Source organism: Thalassophryne amazonica, chromosome 7 (assembly GCF_902500255.1).
Source record: "Thalassophryne amazonica chromosome 7, fThaAma1.1, whole genome shotgun sequence".
Lineage (NCBI taxonomy): Eukaryota > Metazoa > Chordata > Actinopteri > Batrachoidiformes > Batrachoididae > Thalassophryne > Thalassophryne amazonica.
In genome coordinates, this window is record NC_047109.1 from 104620982 (window position 1) to 104643585 (window position 22604).

Here is a 22604-nt window from a genome sequence, read left to right on the forward strand (position 1 = left end):
TGTGCACTTTGTCCAAACTTTGCACACTATGTGTGAAGGGGCCCTTATTGTTGTCTTATTAAATGGGGTGTAATTAAATAAAAAGGTGCATCACAATTTTTGAGAATTAGGATCATTAAGTTAGTGAACCCAATGCTCAAACAAGCTGAGACACCCCCCCGCCCCCCCCCCCCCCCCCCCCCCAAAAAAACTCAATCATCACATTTGAGAAGCTGGAAGCAACAAATGTTTTGCTTCACAGAAGTAATAAATTATTAAAAGTTGTTTGTTGGTCAACTAACAGATAATTACTCACTTTAGCGGTTCAGTGTTGGCAAACAAATAATAAAATATACAGTACACTGTGTTTATTGAGGACTTCTCCTACCTTTTTCACATCTATGTCATCGAGGTGATTCTGAACAAACTGGACGGTGGCATTGAAGTCGGCCTGGTTGAATTCGTAGGGGATGTTCCACCCCAGAGGCCCGTACTTCCTCCTCTCCTGCACAGTGCTGTGCAAAAATGCTACAGCATGCAGCATTGGTTTCCACTGCACCATGTTACTGACATCCAAAATGTCCTGGTTTATACCTGCAGAGGTGTACACAGCTAGTGAGTACAGCAGCATTACACAGGTTCTCAGAGTTGTTACTTATTACACCTAGCATTACCAAATAGGAATAAACATATCAAAAATGAGAATGGACTCAGTGTAGAAAGAACTCCACCAAGTGTGGACAATACATCATATTTTCTATTGTGACCTTCTGTACTGTAAACGTATCACACGACTACCAATTCATATTTTTTCATTAAGAAATCAATTTGAAATTTTGACAGTCTGTAGTGTACAATTTAAAGTCCATAGCACAAGCACATTTGTGGTGTGTTCAACTCCACTTCGTTATTTATAGGGCAGATTGCATTTTGGGTCTAAGTCCTATGTAGACCCGAAGGCCCATTGGTACTGGTGCTTATCTCCAGATTCTACAGCGTGAAGCCGATTGGTGATAATGACTCCCTCTACACAGGATGCCAATCCATTGCAGGTTACCCCCTTGGGATAGCCCAGTACCCATTTACAGCTGGGTAGACTGGGACAATACAGACAGAGTGTCTTGTCCAAAAACACAAAATAGGCAGCCTGACTGGGAATCAATACATTCATAACCCAACTCCTTACTCCACTGATTCATGCCAACAGAAACACAAATGAATGCAAGTGCACTTGTGAGTCAATGAATATAGCCTGCTGGGCATGAAAATGACAATTGCATCAGCTGAAACTAGGAATGACATTTGGGCTGTACTGTGCCCACTTTGCTCCAGGTGCAAGCTCGGGTTCATAATGTGTGTCAAATTCAATTCAATCCAATTTATTTATATAGCACCAATTCACAACGTCTTCCCAAAGCACTTCACATGGGTAAAGTCTTACCTTTTGTGTGAGTTGTATTTTAATTTAAATCATCACCTTGACTTTAAAAAAGCTTCAATTTGTAGAAAATGTTAGTAATATCTGGTCACACCATTGATTATCAAGCACAGTATGTTCTGAAAATCCACTGCTTTGAGTTTGGGAGGAAAATACTGCACATTCTAAAATGATTGGTCTTGTTCCAACTTAATCACCAAAATGTAATTCCATTTAATTTGTCGAAGAAATATAATTTTAAATTGCAGCATAATTCATCAGCTAGGCGCTCTCTGTTTTGAACTGTTCATGAACCAAACAGCAGATTTTTTGCTTCCCCTCCTCTTCCTGTAAAGTTGGAATCAACCAAAAAAATTAATTTTCAAGTGTTTAAAATGTGAAAATCTTGACAGCTTTTGGTACTTTTGGGGAGGTGATGATCTAGTGGTTAAAGCGTTGGGCTTAAGACCACAGGATCCTCGGTTCAAATCCCAGCCTGCCTGGAAAATCACTAAGGGCCCTTGAGGAAGGTCCTTAATCCCCTAGTTGCTCCTGGTGTGTAGTGGGCACCTTGCATGGCAGCAGCCTGACATCAGGGTGAATGTGAAGCATTGATGTGTAAAGGCGAGCCGACGCTGCAATCCGCCCGCACGTCTTTCATTAAAAAAATCTCCTTTAACAGTGGAATATCCAGATAAAATGCTGAAACCGACTTCTTCTGAAACTTCTCTGTTCTCTCACGACGTCCTGGATCAATAGAGCCTGAAATGTGGAGTTTCAGCTTGAAACAGGCTGACGACGGCACCTGGGAGTGCTGCACGACGTCTCGCTCCATGGGAAGTCCTTAAAGCGACAGTATCACCTCAAAATCTCTCATCAGCCGTTAAAATTTTCACCGAAAACCAGCTTAATTTTTCGAACCGTGTCCACTTCGATGTGTCTCACAGGTTTAGAAAAATTTTGATCAAACAAAGCGCCAGTCTCTCAGCAACTTCTCAGACAAAGGAATTCCGACGAGGGGCTGGACGACTCCTCCCACAAGGAGTGCTCACAGGCGAATGACGTCACCGACAGGCGTGGAAAAACTCACGCATGCGCACGAGGGTTCTAGCATGTCTGACGTAAAAACATATGAATGAAATCCATATAGTTTTTGAAAAAAATAAAAAGGACCTATACTTTATTGACAGACCTCGTATATTCAAAACCCTGCACTTAAGACATTGTAAAACCTGGAATTTAAAACCTGGAATAATATGGCTTGTTGTGTGGTGAAATATCCTAACAGATCATCTAAGAATGTCCCTGCTGCAATATTCGCTCTGAGTGGAGTTCTCATCTTATTTAATGTTGTATGGTAATGACATTACCACTTGCAGTAGCTATTGTAGCTTGATCCGTAAAGTCCTGTTAACGCATGAATACTGATAAAATAAGTGGGTCTTAACTTTTAATGCCCACCCCAAAGTAAACGATTAAACAAAACTGCTGTGCAGTCCCCAAAAACATGATTTAGTAAACATCTGAACCGATGTTAGCCTGTTAGCTCAGCTGGTTTTGACTTGTAGATAGGGGTGTGTTCAGACGTCTTTTGTCTTTTTGTCACCCACATCTTTATTCAATTACGGGTTCATCATGACATAGCCAGAGACAGCGCTGCCAAACGTCACCAACATGGCGGCGCCCAGAGAAACTATGGGTTATGTGACAAGATTTGTCCATTCATTCATTTTATATACCAAATATTCAAATTAAGAATCACGAGGTAGCTGCAGCTTATCCCAGCAGTCATAAGCTGGGAGGTGTGGTGCACTCTGGACAGGACAGCTGTCTATCGCAAGGCCATACACAGAATACACACTCTATTACCACAGAATGTGCAGTTAGTGAACATACGAACTTTTAAATTACAAAAATAAGCAAGATAGACAGATAAATGTGCAATGGACAAAATATTGGATTGTTAATTGAATCAGTCCGGACAACAGAAAACATCTGATGGATACAGATGAGGAAGAGAACAGTGAATTCTTGCTGGAAGCCCACACCTTGTAGTGTGTGACATATGGACTTTTATATTGCAAAAATAATCAAGATGGACAAATAAACATGTGATGGACAACATATTGGATGTTATTTTAAGCAGTTTGGACAACAGAAAAGTCAAACTGGAGTATATAAACAGCAACTTGTATTGCAGAAAATGCAGTTCTTGTCCTACTTCCGTATGTCCTCTTGAGCCCTGCCTTGAGGCCCTGTGGTGGTTCGTGGGTGAACTTGATTGACATCTGCAGGAGGGTTATTGGAAACTGCCTGTGCACTTCTGTGGTCATCCACAGGCGGAAACTGTCATGGATAACCTCTGTCTCAATTATTGTGTACATGAGCTCATCCATGAAATTCAGACCCAGATGGCAATTCTGGAGCAACGCCCAGCCACCCTGGACACAGTGAATGATAATGTCTACATCAGTGACCATTCAGACATTGCTGTTCACAAGAAGTGACCAATTCAGTCTCAAAGACATTTGAAATGCATTGACTTCAGTTTGAAGAGTCTAACCGAAGACCTTGAGATGATGCAAACAACGCAGTACGTCACTGACTCACGTTAGCCATTGTCTTCTGCAAAAGCTTGCGGGCGTGGACCTCTTGTCCTTGTCCCATGGAAACATATCGAGTCTCAATTTTCTGCTTCTTTCCAAGTGCAATGATGGAGTCAGTTGGATCTGATCCCATTGACAGAAAACAGATAAGAGGTGTACGGGGTTCTGATTCTTCCCAGGTATTTTCCACATCAAGAACCACCCCTTCAGCATACTTCTCTCCCATTACAACCATTATGTATTTTCGAGCCTGAAAGAGAAGAACAGGAAAAATTTCAATTTAACAAGGTTAATCCCATTGAGGTTGAGATCTCTTTTACAATGGAGATCTGGATCATTATTAAGGGTCTAATTCACCTAACCTGCATGTCTTTGAATGTGGGAGGAAGCTGGAGCAGCTGGAGGAAACCCGCCCAAACACGGGGAGAACATGCAAACTCCACACAGAAAGGCCACTGGTGGGAATCAATCCCATGACCTTCTTGCTATGAGGCAACAGTGCTAACCACTAAACCACTGCATGCCCCCCCCCCCAAAAAGAATATAAATGAAGCAAATAATCTCGTGCTCCACAAGAGTGACTTCTGGAGTACGCCAAACAATGCATCAATTTCAATTTCAATTTATTTTCATTTATATAGCGCCAAATCACAACAGAGTTGCCTCAAGGTGCTTCATACAAGTAAAGTCTAACCTTACTAACCCCCAGAGCATCAGTGGTAAGGAAAAACTCCCTCTGAGGAAGAAACCTCAAGCAGACTAGACTCAAAGTGGTGACCCTCTGCTTGGGCCATGCTACAGACATAAATTACAGAACAATTCACAAAACGAATATACAGGAAATGCTGTTGGTGCACAGGACAGGAGGGTCTCCAGCACAAATACCACACCCATCTCTGGATGGAGCTGCACCTTAAACAGAGAGAAAAAACAGAATCAGGCATCAGAAAGACAAGAAATACAGTATAATTTGTCAGCATTAAACAATAAGAAAAACAGGAAATACTAAGGTGATCGCTGGCCACTAGCCCTAAGCTTCACTAAAAGACCTAGAATTTAGGTAAAGTTGAGGCCACGACACGCTCCGTTTCCTAATAGAATGAATTAAAAGAGTAAAAAGCATCAGTGGTCTACTTCCCCTGTCCAAATTCCCCTTGGATCTGTGGATCACCTATTGGTCTCCACTCCCATGTCAGGACCCACAGGAGATGACCACACACCTTGCATAGTATATTCAAACTATCTGTTGATTAGCAATAGGAACATTATTTTTGTAAATAAATGGCAGGAGTGGATTTGTGGACAGAGCTGGAGAGCATCGTCATCACTGTATCAACGGACAGCCATAACAACAGTCAACTTTTCATTTTAAAGAAAAAAATTGTCAGTGATTTAAGTGGATTATGTCTTGTTACTGCCAATCTATTTTTACAGTAAATCGGCAACTTAGCTCTCACCATGTAATTATGCTTCCTATAAGTACCATTTAAACTATGAGTCATGTAATGAACAATGTGACCAGTGGTGGGCACAGCTAACCAAAATGTTAGCTTCGACAACCATTAAACAGATAACTGAAAAGTTATTTTATGATGCTAAACCGATAAACTGCTAAAAATTTTTTTTATCTTTATTACAGATAACCGATAACTATTAGTATTGATTCAGACGTGGCCAGATCAGATTACACTGTCGGCTTCTGATAGACCAGTTTCACTTTAAGCATCGCAGGGGCTGGTGGGTATGTTCAAGGATCACAAACACAAAGAACGCACAAAAAATGAATAAATAAAAAAATAAAACCCCAAACACTGTCAACATCTTTCAAAAGCAGTAAAACACAATATTAGAAGTCACAGTTTATCTCGATATTATCTGTCATTTATGAGCTAAAAGCTGGCGCTTTTTTCACACGCTTTGAACCCTGTGGCTTAAACAACCGAAATATGTCCATTAATGCATTGATTGGCAGAGTAAAAGACACACATAGTAAATATAAATTCTTACCTGTTAGTTTCAGTGGGATTCATCTGAAGAAATAATTCATATAAAGCGTCCTGCTTATTCAAATGGTGTCTAAACGGTGAAGAAAAGTCCCTGTACACAGCTGCGCTGTGAGAGCACCTCTCTCCCACCGAGTCTTGGCGAATAACTTATCCCATGCCACAAAGAAATAAAATAAAATAATGTTAAAATTAGTGTTTTGTTTTTGTGTCAAGCAGGCGATAACACTGTAACGTCCAAAGGGATGCAAAACTACACTACCCACAATGCTCCCTGCATTGACCAGCCAATCACGTTTTGCACTTAATGATGACATCATCAGCAAGCGACAGCCAGTCTGCCAAAAACTACTGATCTACACACGACAGGGATTAAAGTGTTTGATTTTAGGGTTTACAAACGTTTGTGACCATTAAACTTTGGTCACTTTACCAGAAAAAAATGTTATTGGACTGAAAGTTATCGTAACTAAATTTATTGGAAGATAATTGGTCCGATGATGCTTTTAAAAGTTATCTGAAAAGCTAATCCGCTAGCAAATCTGCTTGGGACTCCGGCGAGGGTGGTCGCATCTCCTTCTCTCTCCTCTATCTCTGCTCCAACCTTCAAAGTCCCTACTTCACCAGGCTGTGAATTATTCAAACTATATTAGATTAATCATGGAATTGATCAGCTGGTCTCTGAACGCTATTGACACCATTTTTTCTACAAGAAGATCAGGGCCGGGGGACCCTGCGTGCCTGGTTGGAACGTACCCTGCCGGCTATGTTCTCGACAGCTGGGAGACGTGGCGGGTCGCATGCTTTGCACCTTTCTCTGTGGAGGACATCGAGGATTTATTCATATTTGGTTTCATAGTAGGAGGGCTGGTACTTACTGGCTTATGTGCTGCCCTGACCTACCGGAAGATTGGCAAGACAGCTGCCGCCAAAACCATGACCCCTCGCTTGTCCGTCACGATTAATGAGTTGGGCAAGGAGATGCATTCTCAGACTGCGTTAACCCTTGAACTCAGATGCAAATTGGATAACATCCCTGAGCAATTGCGTGCCTTGCAGGAGAAGGTGAAGATTTCAGAGACCGGGGAATTTTCATAATTGGGATCTGGTTTGTTCATGTGAAGCTGGAAAAGTCTTTTCACTGCTCAGCCACAAACACGGCAGGCTTATCAGCCTCTCACGGATAAAATGCCAATTGTTTTTCCTCCAGAAGAATCTCTATGGCCTTGGGAAGATTGGCTGCCTCCTTATCTCTCTTACTCCAGTACACAAGGACAGACAGACTCACACATGGACAAAGACTGAAGCATGCTCCACATTCCCTCCTACCTCCCCTCCTGCCTCCCATCACACACCCTATCCCGGCCACCGCTCATGCCACCCCTTCTCCCCTCCGGGGGCTGTGCAGTTTTAGCTGCAGCAGGTCCCTGTTCCCCCCCAAGCTAGCTCCTGTTGCAGCGGCTACCACACATCACACTCACATCACCTCAATTCAGAAAACGGACTGTTTCAAGTTTAGTGCACATTAACAATGTCAAATGTATATGTGTTGTATTAATTCTGATGTGGCATTATTACGGTAAACAGGTAATAATTGTGGATTAATTGCTGTATCTTGTCTGTGGAAATGTGAGTGTGGACGTAATCTCGTTGTTGTTGCACTTGTAATAACAATGACAATAAATCTCATCCATCCATCCATCCATCCATCCAAAAACATTAGCTTCGATAATTATCGGATTAGCTGAAAAGTGCCCACCAATGGATGTGAAAACAATTAATTATTAGTTGTCATAGTTTACTCTAACTGTATTTAAAGGTTGTATCTAATCATCATAAATACAATATATATGGTGCAATATTTCCAACAGAACAATAATAATGTCTTTATGGGCAGTATACGAGGTCTGTCAATAAAGTAAAGGTCATTTTTATTTTTTTCAAAAACTATAAGGATTTCACTCATATGTTTTTATGTCAGACATGCTTGAACCCTCGTGCACATGCGTGAGTTTTTCCACGCCTGTCGGTGACGTCATTCGCCTGTGAGCACGCCTTGTGGGAGGTGTGGTCCAGCCCCCTCGTCGGAATTCCTTTGTCTGAGAAGTTGCTGAGAGACTGGCGCTTTGTTTGATCTTTTAATGAAAGACGTGCGAACGGATTGTCGCGGCGGCTCCAGCGACGCGCCGCCACTGGAAAAACACCTCTGTTGGAAGCCTTAAGGACAAGTTGGATCATGCCCAGCTGTTAAACAATTTCTCAGATACTCACTCCACAGAAAGCCATCAAAAGCCGCCTGGATTTTACAAATGGTTATCAACACAGAGGTGTTTTTCCTGTGGCGGAGCGTCACGGCTGCTGCGAGCCGACGCTGCAATCCGTCCGCACGTCTTTCATTAAAAAAATCTCCTTTAACAGTGGACTATCCGGATAAAATGCTGAAACCAACTTCTTCTGAAACTTCTCTGTTCTCTCACGATGTCCTGGATCAACAGAGGCTAAAATGTGGAGGTTTTCAGCTTGAAACAGGCTGACGACGGCGCCTGGGAGCGCTGCGCGACGTCCCGCTCCGTGGGAAGTCCTTAAAGCGACAGTATCACTTCAAAATCTCTCATCAGCCGTTAAAATTTTCACTGAAAACCAGCTGAATTTTTCGAACCGTGTCCACTTCGATGTGCCTCACAGGTTTTGAAAAAATTTTGATCAAACAAAGCGCCAGTCTCTCAGCAACTTCTCAGACAAAGGAATTCCGACGAGGGGCTGGACGACTCCTCCCACAAGGCGTGCTCACAGGCGAATGACGTCACCGACAGGCGTGGAAAAACTCACGCATGCGCACGAGGGTTCAAGCATGTCTGACGTAAAAACATATGAATGAAATCCATATAGTTTTTGAAAAAATAAAAAGGACCTATACTTTATTGACAGACCTCGTATGCTGAAACATTTTGTGTAACTTAGTACAGATAACTGCAAACATGAACAATGTTTGCACTGTAAGTTTCTGCCTCTTGCAAACTTTAAATGTCTTTGTGGATCAGCAATATCAGTAAATTTCACAAGCCAGGTTCCTGCAAACTGATTCGGTCATTGTGACGTTCTCTCGTTTTGTCAGCAATCACAGAAGTGGTAAAAAGAAATGGTGTTGTAAGTGCTGGAGGTTGATAAGGTGGTGTTGTCTGCAATATCATATTTACTCCACAACACTGAAATTATGGAAATGATGACACACAATGTTTGAAAGTACGGCGACGTGGAGCTGCCAGCCATACAAATATAATTTGACTCAGTAACATGTAATAACGTGAAAGGTTTCATGTTATAACGTGATATTTATTACATTATAACGTGATATCTATCACGTTATTTCATGATGCACAACTATCATGTTATTTCATGATATGGTATTTTCACATTTTATCGTGAAATTATCATGTTATTTCGTGATAAAAAATTATCACGTTATTCCGAGATATGAATCTATCACGTTATTTCATAATATGAAATTATCACGTTATTTCGAATCATAAAATTATCATGTTATTTTGTGATAAATATTTATCACGTTATTTCATGGTATTTTTACGTTATAACGTGAAAACATCAACATAGTTTTACTTTGATACACAGCCAATATAACTGTTCTGCTATTCTGCCACTAGAGGGCGGTAGAATACCAGTAAAGGGCGCTACTTATCTGCTTTTTTTTTACTCTGATTCAAGTGAAAATAAATAGCAAAAGCATTGGCTCATGCTTTTTATTGATCCTTAAATCCCCCTACATCACAGATGAGCCATGTTCCTTGACTGAACCTGGGAAGTGTTGAAGTGCTGAATAGCCTACATATCATGACATAACATGATAAATGCTTAACATGAAATAACATGATAGTTGCACATCTCAGAATAACGTGATAATTTCTTATCTCAGAATAACGTGATAGTTGCATATCTCGGAATAACGTGATGGTTGCATATCATGAAATAACATGATAGTTTCTTATCTCGGAATAACGTGATAATTTCATATCACGAAATAACGTGATAATTTCTTGTTATAATGTGGTAATTTCTCGTTATAACATGAAAATACCACATCATGAAATAACATGATAATTTCATATCACGAAATAACGTGATAAGTATCACGTTATAACATGAAACTTTTCACGTAATTACATGATACTGAGCCAAATATATATTAGTGCTTGGCAGCTCAGAGCTTCCGTATGAAAGAATCATAAATATTCTAATATATTGGCATTTGTTTTACTTTTGCAGTGGACGATTTGCTCACTACAGTTGATGTCAGCAGTGGGATTCACTTATTGTTTTATCAAAAAACATGGATTCAGAATTATTGGTAATTTTGAATGATACTGCATTATATATGTGGAAAGTCTATTTGGACACTATGACTACAGATGCAAACAGACCTGTGCGATGGTCCTGTCAGGACACCAGCAACGTATAAGGAGGAGCTTTCTAAAACAGTCTAGACTATTGCCATATGGATTTGGGAGGTCCTCTTCCTCCGGGGCTTCCTTATCAAACCAGGATTTCCATGTTTTTTCATTACGCTTTATCTGAAAGAAAAGGGTGAACAGCAAGGAAACAAAAATAATTAAACATCAAATCTTTGTGAAACATATAAATACATGCACACTCTTCCAACTATCATCTTCTCACATCCCCAGAGAACTCTGAGGGCCCATTCCCTGAAGCTGTTTAAAAGATACAGCAGAACTGATGTCAGAAAAAAGTTTCTTCTCAAACCAAGTAGTAGACAGCTGGAATGTACTAGAAGAGGATGTTGTCTTGGGAACAACCCTGGAAGCTTTTAAAGATAAAGTGAGATCCCTACCAGGTGGAGCAGATGGAATAATCAGTCAAGTAACCAAGAAAGTAAGTAACCAACATAAATCTAACAGCAGTCTCACAGCACCTGCGGTTCAGAAAAACATGCCAGAATTGGTTACGGATCACATGACTACAGCCCTGTAAACAGCAATACGTTTTACATAAAAATGTGAATCAATCCTTTCTAACTGTAGTAAAACCATTCCACAGAGATGTGCCAATGGTAAGTCAGTAGAATATGGTGATTAATACACCAGCACCTGCCTTTGAAGTATTCTTTGTGCAAGTCTCACAAAATTAACATAATGCATCAATGGGTGCAATACCTGTCTGAACAGAGACGGAACAAATCACAGACAGGAAAATGTGTCAACTGTTCAGAATAACAGCAATGAGACAAAGTCTTAAAGAAAAACTCTTTGACTTTTTCCAAAAGTTATGCACATCCACACTCGCGTCACTGCATGTCAGATCAGGGAGACAGACACCCTCTCTACTTTAAGATTAGGCTTAAAACTTTCCTTTTTGCTAAAGCTTATAGTTAGGGCTGGATCAGGTGACCCTGAACCATCCCTTAGTTATGCTGCTATAGACGTAGACTGCTGGGGGGTTCCCATGATGCACTGTTTCTTTCTCTTTTTGCTCTGTATGCACCACTCTGCATTTAATCATTAGTGATCGATCTCTGCTCCCCTCCACAGCATGTCTTTTTCCTGGTTCTCTCCCTCAGCCCCAACCAGTCCCAGCAGAAGACTGCCCCTCCCTGAGCCTGGTTCTGCTGGAGGTTTCTTCCTGTTAAAAGGGAGTTTTTCCTTCCCACTGTAGCCAAGTGCTTGCTCACAGGGGGTCGTTTTGACCGTTGGGGTTTTACATAATTATTGTATGGCCTTGCCTTACAATATAAAGCGCCTTGGGGCAACTGTTTGTTGTGATTTGGCGCTATATAAAAAAATTGATTGATTGATTGATTGACTGCACCATGGTGACAAAGATGCTTATCAGAACACTTGTCAGGGGTTACTGCCATTTTCCAGTATCAGCTGGCCTGGGCTATGATCTGCCCCCAAAAAGAGACATGTTTAACTCTTCTGGTGCATGTAACAGAGGCAATTAAGTCAATGGTTAATCTCATGATGAATGCTTGTAATGCATGCCTACACACAAGTTGCATAGCTCAAGTACAGTATGAATTCAAGAAGTGAATGCATGACGTGAAATGTGCAAGATGTGGAGAGAATGAAAGTCATTCATATTAGAGCAAAGGAGAGCTGAGAAATTAGTGTCATAACATTCACACGTCAGTGAATGTGCATGTGTATGTGTGTGTGCGTGTTGTACCTCATCCAGTATAGCAGAGAACTGCCATAGTTTGCTGAGCTCCACAAGATTCAGCCAGGTCATGTCAAGAATCCATTTGGCTGGTTTGTCAGGGCAGGCCTTCAGGTCCAGAGATGCACCACCTAGATAAGACACACAGTACAAGAAGAAAGTCCAAGGAGCTCAGTACAGATCTGAGAAATATGAGATTTATGCATGAATTTCTATTGGAGCATTCCTAAGTAACTACACATTCTCAAATCATCCATGCAAACAATAACAGTATAGTTATTGTGAGGTATATCAGCCTTTTCAAGGTCTTGATGAAGACCCAACCTGTCATCCTCAGCTAAAATTGGTATAGATGATCAGGAACTACCAAGGCACTGGCTGCTGGGACACCAGCATCACAGTTTACAGGCAAGGGAAGTACACATGGCCAAGAACTGAGAGGTTACAATCCAAGAAAGAAGTCCCTGCTCTAAAATCAACATGGTCAATCAATCAATCAATTTTTTTATATAGCGCCAAATCACAACAAACAGTTGCCCCAAGGCGCTTTATATTGTAAGGCAAGGCCATACAATAATTATGTAAAACCCCAACGGTCAAAACGACCCCCTGTGAGCAAGCACTTGGCTACAGTGGGAAGGAAAAACTCCCTTTTAACAGGAAGAAACCTCCAGCAGAACCAGGCTCAGGGAGGGGCAGTCTTCTGCTGGGACTGGTTGGGGCTGAGGGAGAGAACCAGGAAAATGACATGCTGTGGAGGGGAGCAGAGATCGATCACTAATGATTAAATGCAGAGTGGTGCATACAGAGCAAAAAGAGAAAGAAACAGTGCATCATGGGAACCCCCCAGCAGTCTACGTCTATAGCAGCATAACTAAGGGATGGTTCAGGGTCACCTGATCCAGCCCTAACTATAAGCTTTAGCAAAAAGGAAAGTTTTAAGCCTAATCTTAAAAGTAGAGAGGGTGTCTGTCTCCCTGATCTGAATTGGGAGCTGGTTCCACAGGAGAGGAGCCTGAAAGCTGAAGGCTCTGCCTCCCATTCTACTCTTACAAACCCTAGGAACTACAAGTAAGCCTGCAGTCTGAGAGCGAAGCGCTCTAATGGGGTGATATGGTACTACGAGGTCCCTAAGATAAGATGGGACCTGATTATTCAAAACCTTATAAGTAAGAAGAAGAATTTTAAATTCTATTCTAGAATTAACAGGAAGCCAATGAAGAGAGGCCAATATGGGTGAGATATGCTCTCTCCTTCTAGTCCCCGTCAGTACTCTAGCTGCAGCATTTTGAATTAACTGAAGGCTTTTTAGGGAACTTTTAGGACAACCTGATAATAATTAATTACAATAGTCCAGCCTAGAGGAAATAAATGCATGAATTAGTTTTTCAGCATCACTCTGAGACAAGACCTTTCTGATTTTAGAGATACTGCGTAAATGCAAAAAAGCAGTCCTACATATTTGTTTAATATGCACTTTGAATGACATATCCTGATCAAAAATGACTCCAAGATTTCTCACAGTATTACTAGAGGTCAGGGTAATGCCATCCAGAGTAAGGATCTGGTTAGACACCATGTTTCTAAGATTTGTGGGGCCAAGTACAATAACTTCAGTTTTATCTGAGTTTAAAAGCAGGAAATTAGAGGTCATCCATGTCTTTATGTCTGTAAGACAATCCTGCAGTTTAGCTAATTGGTGTGTGTCCTCTGGCTTCATGGATAGATAAAGCTGGGTATCATCTGCGTAACAATGAAAATTTAAGCAATACCGTCTAATAATACTGCCTAAGGGAAGCATGTATAAAGTGAATAAAATTGGTCCTAGCACAGAACCTTGTGGAACTCCATAATTAACTTTAGTCTGTGAAGAAGATTCCCCATTTACATGAACAAATTGTAATCTATTAGACAAATATGATTCAAATCACCGCAGCGCAGTGCCTTTAATACCTATGGCATGCTCTAATCTCTGTAATAAAATTTTATAGTCAACAGTATCAAAAGCAGCACTGAGGTCTAACAGAACAAGCACAGAGATGAGTCCACTGTCCGAGGCCATAAGAAGATCATTTGTAACCTTCACTAATGCTGTTTCTGTACTATGATGAATTCTAAAACCTGACTGAAACTCTTCAAATAGACCATTCCTCTGCAGATGATCAGTTAGCTGTTTTACAACTACCCTTTCAAGAATTTTTGAGAGAAAAGGAAGGTTGGAGATTGGCCTATAATTAGCTAAGATAGCTGGGTCAAGTGATGGCTTTTTAAGTAATGGTTTAATTACTGCCACCTTAAAAGCCTGTGGTACATAGCCAACTAACAAAGATAGATTGATCATATTTAAGATCGAAGCATTAAATAATGGTAGGGCTTCCTTGAGCAGCCTGGTAGGAATGGCGTCTAATAAACATGTTGATGGTTTGGATGAAGTAACTAATGAAAATAACTCAGACAGAACAATCGGAGAGAAAGAGTCTAACCAAATACCGGCATCACTGAAAGCAGCCAAAGATAACGATACGTCTTTGGGATGGTTATGAGTAATTTTTTCTCTAATAGGTAAAATTCTGCAAAGAAAGTCATGAAGTCATTACTAGTTAAAGTTAATGGAATACTCAGCTCAATAGAGCTCTGACTCTTTGTCAGCCTGGCTACAGTGCTGAAAAGAAACCTGGGGTTGTTCTTATTTTCTTCAATTAGTGATGAGTAGAAAGATGTCCTAGCTTTACGGAGGGCTTTTTTATAGAGCAACAGACTCTTTTTCCAGGCTAAGTGAAGATCTTCTAAATTAGTGAGACGCCATTTCCTCTCCAACTTACGGGTTATCTGCTTTAAGCTACAAGTTTGTGAGTTATACCACGGAGTCAGGCACTTCTGATTTAAAGCTCTCTTTTTTAGAGGAGCTACAGCATCCAAAGTTGTCTTCAATGAGGATGTAAAACTATTGACGAGATACTCTATCTCACTTACAGAGTTTAGGTAGCTACTCTGCACTGTGTTGGTATATGGCATTAGAGAACATAAAGAAGGAATCATATCCTTAAACCTAGTTACAGCGCTTTCTGAAAGACTTCTAGTGTAATGAAACTTATTCCCCACTGCTGGGTAGTCCATCAGAGTAAATGTAAATGTTATTAAGAAATGATCAGACAGAAGGGAGTTTTCAGGGAATACTGTTAAGTCTTCTATTTCCATACCATAAGTCAGAACAAGATCTAAGATATGATTAAAGTGGTGGGTGGACTCATTTACTTTTTGAGCAAAGCCAATAGAGTCTAATAATAGATTAAATGCAGTGTTGAGGCTGTCATTCTCAGCATCTGTGTGGATGTTAAAATCGCCCACTATAATTATCTTATCTGAGCTAAGCACTAAGTCAGACAAAAGGTCTGAAAATTCACAGAGAAACACAGTAACGACCAGGTGGACGATAGATAATAACAAATAAAACTGGTTTTTGGGACTTCCAATTTGGATGGACAAGACTAAGAGTCAAGCTTTCAAATGAATTAAAGCTCTGTCTGGGTTTTTGATTAATTAATAAGCTGGAATGGAAGATTGCTGCTAATCCTCCGCCCCGGCCCGTGCTACGAGCATTCTGACAGTTAGTGTGACTCGGGGGTGTTGACTCATTTAAACTAACATATTCATCCTGCTGTAACCAGGTTTCTGTTAGGCAGAATAAATCAATATGTTGATCAATTATTATATCATTTACCAACAGGGACTTAGAAGAGAGAGACCTAATGTTTAATAGACCACATTTAACTGTTTTAGTCTGTGGTGCAGTTGAAGGTGCTATATTATTTTTTCTTTTTGAATTTTTATGCTTAAATAGATTTTTGCTGGTTATTGGTAGTCTGGGAGCAGGCACCGTCTCTACGGGGATGGGGTAATGAGGGGATGGCAGGGGGAGAGAAGCTGCAGAGAGGTGTGTAAGACTACAACTCTGCTTCCTGGTCCCAACCCTGGATGGTCACGGTTTGGAGGATTTAAGAAAATTGGCCAGATTTCTAGAAATGAGAGCTGCTCCATCCAAAGTGGGATGGATGCCGTCTCTCCTAACAAGACCAGGTTTTCCCCAGAAGCTTTGCCAATTATCTATGAAGCCCACCTCATTTTTGGTCAAGCTCGACTACAGTTTGCAGTAGATCAAATGGGGGAATATCAGGCGCGGTACAAGCTGTATGGACACAACTGCAAACGTACATGACTGATAGAGTTCAAAAAGAGGTTTAATGAGTACAACAAGCAGGGGGTCAGTACACGTGTGGTTCAGCAGCATGGCAGAGGCAGCAGACAGATGAGAGGCTGAGGCGCAGTTCAATAAAGTGTTGCGTTTATATTTTTGTTGAGTGTATGAGTATTGCAGTGTTCAATAAACTGACAGTTTGAACTCACCAAATCATTGTATTGTATTGCTTACTCTAATTTACAGTGAGGCATTATATAGCAACTATAGAAGCATACAAATTAACATTGTAAGACTAAAAGACAGAAAATTGTGAAGCTGAGTCTATGTTTACCAATCAGAGTGCTAACAGATGGTGAAGCTGCATGCATGTAGCTGACGGTCTTTGCTGGCCTTGGCAGTTGTCATGTATGGTTTTTATCCCTGCTGAGAGGAGCAGTTCATATCTGCTGAACAGCCTTCAAAATGTTTGACAAATAAGTGAACCTTGAGATGCACTCACGACTCCATGATGTAAATAATAAATATGGTTGCAGTTTCCGTGAGGTGACTCACAGCTTACTCAGTTTCATGTGTTGAGCTTTCAAAGCACTTTAATTCAACACAGGTATAACTGTCGACACACAGCCTTCCATTGGCTCTAAGGGCCCTGTCCCACTGGGGAGAGGATTAATTGCGCATGAATTGAGTATACAAAGTACGGGTGTTCCTTGTCGTCTGCAACAAAAATGGCCAAATGCCCAGCTGCAGCTTCCTCTGATTCAGGAGGTGATTAGAGCCGTTTTCAACAGCCAATTTGCAGAATAAAATGATTAATCTGCCACAAAATAATTATTTTATATAGGCAGCATCCAGCGCAGAGCGCGTGGCAGCCAGTAGAACAAAGAACGGCATCCAGCTGTGAACACAACGCATGTGATTTGCATCCGCCGCAAATCAGATGCAAAGCAGATGTAATAAAAAACGCTTTATTCGTGGCCAATCTGTATGCAGTCGTTACAACCTATTTTAGTTCATGATGTGGACATGATGGACACGCAAAATATCCGTTTTACACACTGTCCCAGTCCGCTGCCAAGCTGCAAATCCCTGTCAGTTGCGGATATCAGCAGATGACGGCGAATATACAGTGCATCGATTATGTTTGTGTATGTATTGAGTATGTATGGAGCATGTAAGGCGGATGTCATCTGCAGCCAAAATTTTGTGCAGCACAAAAATCCTGCGGATAATTGCGGGCGTGTGCGGGTGTCGGCCAACTCATACAAGCACGTTTCACGGATATTGCAGATGTTAAGCGAATATGAGACAATTTTATGTGCAATCCATACGCAAATCCTCCTAAACTCCAGTGGGACAGGGCCCTAAGGTCAAATGCCTGCCCAGTTCACCTATCCCTTTTACCATCCCCTTTCATGACAAAGGTGCCACTGAATCATGCCCTTCCACCTCATGCTAGTGCTGGTAGCACTTAGATTAAATAAAAGGTCAGATAAGATTGAGCAGTGTGAGCTTCTGGTTGCAGATTGCCTTGTCCAAGTGTGGACAATGCCTTAATGCCATGGCAGCCTCCACTCTCTTAGTTTTGAACTGGATGAATGTTGTTACAGTGACTGGGATGACAATCATACCACAAACCTCTGTGGGACATTGAACCTATGCTGCATGTTTTGATGGTGGCAGGAAACTGGAATGCTGCACATCACAGTGCCCAGCCCTGGGTCCTTGGTGGCAACCACCACGGCAACGGCTGGTCCATCGCCACCTTCTAAAAGTAGCCATCAATCTGTTGTACACAGGTGATAGGTGGGCATTTGGACCCTTGGCATTTTCCAGTTGCTGAGGTCGTTGCTGAGGCACTTGCATACTGGAACTTGCCCAGAGAAATGCACAACATGGCTAACATGTCATAGGTGACGTTCCTCGCAATCCATGTAGCACACATAATCTGAGCCTACAAAAGTAAAACTTCATTTGAAACCAGTGACTCCTGACTTTCATCATGGATGTATTAATACCTATTCTATTTTCATTGTGAGGATGGTCCATTTGTTGGGTAGGGCTGTGGAGTCCAGCAACTTAGGTAACGTTGTCAGTAAGGAAGCTCTTACTAACACTGACATTGCAGAAGATACTCTGTTTGTGGAATCAGTAGCTGCCCCGACTGTAACACTTGGAAAGCTGATAGGGTAGTTGGAGTGTCTGGGTTTGTGATGGTCCTGGATCAAAACTTTGATCCAGGCTTTCAAATACTTCCTGGGCTCAGTCATCAGAAATATATCTGCATGCTTTAAAGGTGTCACCCTTATCAAACGTTTTACTTATCTTCCTGACTGTCATGTCTATACATCCTCAGATTTTGAGATTGAGAGACACTTGGGAAGAACTTCTGGAGTCATGACATCCCTGGAAAAAGGTATGTGGCAATTCCAACACCTTTACTGAAATGAATGAAGGTTCAGGTCTTTACATTCCAGCTTCCTGTCTTATTGTATGGTTGTGAGGCCTCTACCCTAACCTGTGACCTAAGGTGGTGACTTGATGTTTTGGGACTGTGTGTCAAACAAAATGGACACTAAGCTCACTCAATCTAAAACTCATTGAAAAGTTAAATAAAGTGGCAATCTTTGGAAGAGAATCTTTGGCGTAAGAGAGGGAGGTGGAAGATTGGATGTTACAGGCTGGGAGTTGTGCCAGCTCAATTCTGAATCAGACAGGAAAAAAGAAAAATACAAACCCAAAAAACCCAAAAGTACCCTTGAGCAAGGTCCTTAAACCCCCAGTTGATGCAGTGTGTAGTTAGGTACCTTGCATGGTAGCACCCTGACATCGATATGCAAGGGTGTGTGTGTGTGTGTTTGTGAGTCAACAACTGCTGTAGAAATGCAATCCATTTCAGTTTGAATCAAGCAGTAAAGAAGCGCCATTTTGTCTCTTACCTTTAATAAGCGTGAGAAACTCTTCGTGTTTGACCTTGTGATTCTGCATGTCAATCTTCAGTGTCAAGAGCAAAGTGAAAAGAAACTTGTGCTCCTCGTAGAATCCCCGTGCTGCATATCTGTACACCTCAAAGGTCATGAACTCAATGATATTGGCGATGCGTTTGCTGGTAATTGGGCTTTTAGAGGACCTGTTGAGGTAGAATTGCACAGCAGAAACTACAGTTATATAAATGTCTGCTTAATTTGCTGCTTATTGGCCCCAACTGAAATGGCACATTAGCATGAATTTATTATGGAAAGCTCCTCCAAAAAACATATGCAGTCTCTGGGGAACAGCATGGCCAAATCACTGGCAGATTATTTAAGCTAATTTGTGAGTAACATTCAAGTTTGGATTCATCCATGACTGTAATTTGGCTAAGTCAGAATAAAAACAGTCTGGACAACAGAGTCAGGGTTAGCTATGGCAGGGCTCGGCATTAAGATCTGTGGATCCTTTGACCACCAGATCAGTCTTGAATATAAGGGTTCTGTTTTAGCACTTTGAGGCTTTGCTGTTTTGACAATAGTGTTGTGTGGGCCGCTGAAGAGGAGGTACTGCTGGCCCACCACCACCAGATGGCGCCTTGCTTGAAGTGCGGGCTTCAAGCAGGAGAGGGCATCATAGCAACCGGGAGTGACAGCTGTCACCCGTCATCAGCACCAGCTGTCACTCATCTACATCACACCACCACCACCATAAAGGCCGGACTGCAACTCCACCTCCTGGCCGAGAAATCAGCTACCTTGGAGGTAATTTTCTCTGCTGAACTAAAACATTGAGTAATAATCTGAACTTCTTTGCAGCCATTTTCCTGTGGTGTTGCCTTATCTGTGGGATTAGCGTTTGGTGTGATCAGCGACGGCTTCGCTTCACACCCCAACCAGATAAGTGGTTAGACAGGAGCTGCACGAGTGTGTGATTGGAGGTGGAGGTGCTCCCTCCCAAAAGAACACAGATGGTGGAATTACTGAGTGTGCGAACTCACACTCATCAAAACTGTTTCTGTTCTCTGCCAGCAGTATCCGGTCTGACAGCTGGAGACGGTGGCCACCTGGGGCTCCAGGACTTGGCGGCTCCGGTGTTCTTCAGATCCGTTGGCGGTGAAGGCTGTGTGGGATCCGGCTCAGTTCTAGACGGACGTCTCCTATCCTCAAGCCTGCCCACACGTCACTCAACATTTATTTGTCGGTGGTACCAAAACTGTATTTGTCTGTATTCCGTTGTGCATTTCACAACATTAAATTGTTACTGTTTGGCTTATCCATTGTCCGTTCATTTAGCACCCCCTGTTGTGGGTCCGTGTTCCTACACCTTCACAACAGGATTTCTCGGCCAGCGTCATGGATCCCGAGGGGCGTCAACCATCCCTTGAACAGCCAATGGAAGAGCGAGGTGAACAGGCGTCAGCAGGAGGCGTGTTAGGTGAGCTGCAGCAAATCTTGACCGCTTTCACTGCTCGGCTGGACTTAGTCACCGAGCAGAATGTGATTCTCAATCGGAGGATGGAGGCTCTCACCGCCCGGGTGGAAGCGCAGGCTCAGGGCGCTGCTGCAGCACCTCCTCCCGCTGACCGGAGGCCTGAGACAGACATTCTGCTGGTCGTTCAACGAACCCCCCCACCATCCCCTGAAGCTTACATAAGCCCTCTGGAGCCGTACGGAGGCTGTGTCAAGACATGCGCGGACTTCTTAATGCAGTGCTCGCTCGTCTTTTCACAGCATCCCGTCATGTACAAGTCAGACGCCAGCCGGGTGGCTTACATAATAAACTTGCTTCGAGGAGAGGCACGCGCCTGGGCTACGGCACTCTGGGAGCAGAATTCACGGCTCCTAACGACGTATACTGGGTTTGTGAGGGAGTTCAAGCAGGTTTTTGATCACCCCCATAGAGGCGAATCCGCATCAAACTTGCTGCTGTCAATCAGACAGGGGCGTTGGAGTTCAGCGGAGTATGCAGTCGACTTCCGCATCGCGGCTGCGAGGTCCGGCTGGAACAACGTTGCACTCCGTGCCGCCTTCGTAAATGGACTGTCTCCGGTCCTGAAGGAGCATTTACTGGCTAAGGATGAACCGCGGGATTTCGATGGGCTTGTTGATCTGGTTATACGATTAGATAACCGATTAGAGGAACACCGTCGGGAGCAGGACGGGGGGAGTGGCCAGGCACGAGCCATCCCTCTTCCTTCCGGGTCTGAAAGGGTGCCGTCTTCCCCACGCTCCACAGCCCGTGACTCTCGTGTGGCAACAGCTCCCCCTGCTGACGAAGCTATGGACACGAGCAGGGCTAAAGTCAATACAAAGCTCAGACAACGGAGGCTGGTCCGCGGGGAGTGTTTTTTCTCTGGCTCGAGTGAGCATCTACAGAGGAACTGCCCCAAACGGTTAAACGACAACGCCCGCCCTTAGAAGCTGGGTTACAGAAGGTGATTTACAAATATCCTTTGATTTGTACACGTGCTGGGTGATCCACAAACACAAATTTCTGATTTGTAACTTGTGTCTGGGTTTTTACAAATAAATGTTTATTTGCAAAACTGAAAATTCTGTTTGTGAAGGGTGATTCAGCATTGGTGGATCACCGAACACACACATTCATCACTTTGCTCAGTTACGCAATATTGAGACATTCTCAGCGCAAAACTGCAGTTGAGATCCACAAATATGTAATAATAATAATACATTTTATTTGTATTGCACCTTACATTTCAAAGAAATCTCAAAGTGCTACAGCAAGGATTTAAAACAGAATTAAAACAGATTTCAAAAACCATTTCAAATGATAAGATATCTAAAAGGTCTTTTGAAATAAATGTCAGTTGCTATTCACATTATTGGCAGAATTACTGGGGGGGCTGAGGGGGGGCTTGGCTCATTATTGGGGGGGCTTAAGCCCCCCAAGATCCCACTTGGTGCCGCCACTGATTTGTGAGTATATTCACCTCATAAGAGAAATGTCAAAAAGTCCCAGGAACTGTCTCAGAGAGGTCTGATACATGACATTCACCATGCTCATTTCTGTGATCAGGAAGTACAGGATGCTGCCTCTGGAGGCCACTGAAAAAAACAAACACATACACACTGAAAACCAGCCAACCAACTAAAGAACCAACTGAAAGGAAATGACAAAAGGTGAGATGTAAGACCATGATTATATGTATTCAGGGTTCTCCCCAGAAATTTTTAGTATAGCGGTGCTGTTGGCAATTATCACAAGAGGCGGTGCATTTTTGG

The 22604-nt window shown here is 42.4% G+C and overlaps 1 protein-coding gene across 1 annotated transcript in view; it reads right to left on the minus strand.

Annotated features, from left to right (window-relative positions):
- The window catches only part of dnah5 (dynein, axonemal, heavy chain 5), a 366123-nt gene that overhangs the window by 32873 nt on the left and 310646 nt on the right, over positions 1-22604 (minus strand). The window contains exons 75-81 of the mRNA XM_034175262.1: positions 22313-22427; positions 19329-19519; positions 12204-12325; positions 10442-10591; positions 4007-4252; positions 3618-3837; positions 368-573 (exon numbers count right to left, since the gene is read on the minus strand). Of these exons, the coding sequence (XP_034031153.1) occupies positions 368-573; positions 3618-3837; positions 4007-4252; positions 10442-10591; positions 12204-12325; positions 19329-19519; positions 22313-22427 (1250 nt within the window). The remainder of the gene's footprint in view (positions 1-367; positions 574-3617; positions 3838-4006; positions 4253-10441; positions 10592-12203; positions 12326-19328; positions 19520-22312; positions 22428-22604) is intronic.